This window comes from Fulmarus glacialis, unplaced genomic scaffold (assembly GCF_000690835.1).
Source record: "Fulmarus glacialis isolate BGI_N327 unplaced genomic scaffold, ASM69083v1 scaffold28872, whole genome shotgun sequence".
Classification (NCBI taxonomy): Eukaryota; Metazoa; Chordata; class Aves; order Procellariiformes; family Procellariidae; genus Fulmarus; species Fulmarus glacialis.
In genome coordinates this window covers 1-733 of record NW_009198881.1, presented here as the reverse complement: position 1 = coordinate 733, position 733 = coordinate 1, and the positions used below count along the sequence as shown (strand labels likewise).

General features: G+C 65.9%; 1 protein-coding gene across 1 annotated transcript in view; it reads right to left on the bottom strand.

The window, feature by feature from the left end:
- The window catches only part of TMX2 (thioredoxin-related transmembrane protein 2), a gene marked incomplete at both ends in the record, with an annotated part of 1,490 nt that extends 816 nt beyond the window's left edge, over nt 1-674 (bottom strand). Inside the window, 2 exons of the mRNA XM_009573067.1 lie at nt 115-191; nt 561-674. Coding sequence (XP_009571362.1) covers nt 115-191; nt 561-674 — 191 coding nt within the window. The remainder of the gene's footprint in view (nt 1-114; nt 192-560) is intronic.
- Nucleotides 675-733: the final 59 nt, after the last annotated feature.

Here is a 733-nt window from a genome sequence, read left to right as displayed (position 1 = left end):
CCTACCCGGCCCCCCGGCTTGCCCCGGTCCGTCTCCCCCTGCCGCAGAGGCGCGGGGCTCAGCGGGGGGCGGCAGGCAGAGCCCCCCGGCATCCCCCGAGGAGGGGATACTCACATCTATGGTCTTGTCACTGAAATACTTGATGTATTCAGGGCCCATGTAGAGGGGGGGCTTGCAGGTCATCAGGAACACTGCAATGACAGCGCCCCTGAGCCCCCTGCCCCACAGCACCTGGAAGGCCCAGGCTGGCTGTGGGACAAGGCTCCTCCTTCCCCAGAGCAGCCCGGGGGAGCCAAGGCAGAGCGAGCCCTGGGGCAGGCAGACTTCCCCCGCAAGGCGCTTCCTGAGCCCCTCCAAGCCCACGGAGACTCCTTAAACCGCAGCCTCCTCAAGCAACGAAGGCCGCAGGTCAACCCCGTGGCAAGAGGGAGCTCTGGCCCTTCCAGCCGGGTGGCGTGGAGGACAGACAGGGACAGCAGGTGCTGAGGGCAGGCCCAGCCATGCCAAGGGGGCACCAGCACTGCCCCCGGTGCTATGGGTTCCCGCCCGGCAGGTCTCACCTATGCAGAGCGTGAGGTAAAGCAGGCCCATGCGGATGTCGAGGCGGAAGAAGAGGATGGCGTTCGCCACTTTGCTGAACATGAAGATGTTCCCGATGTGCTGCTCCACGGTGACTGGGGAAAGGACACAGGGATAGAAGACGGGGCCAGATCCCCCCAGAAGACCAGGGGGG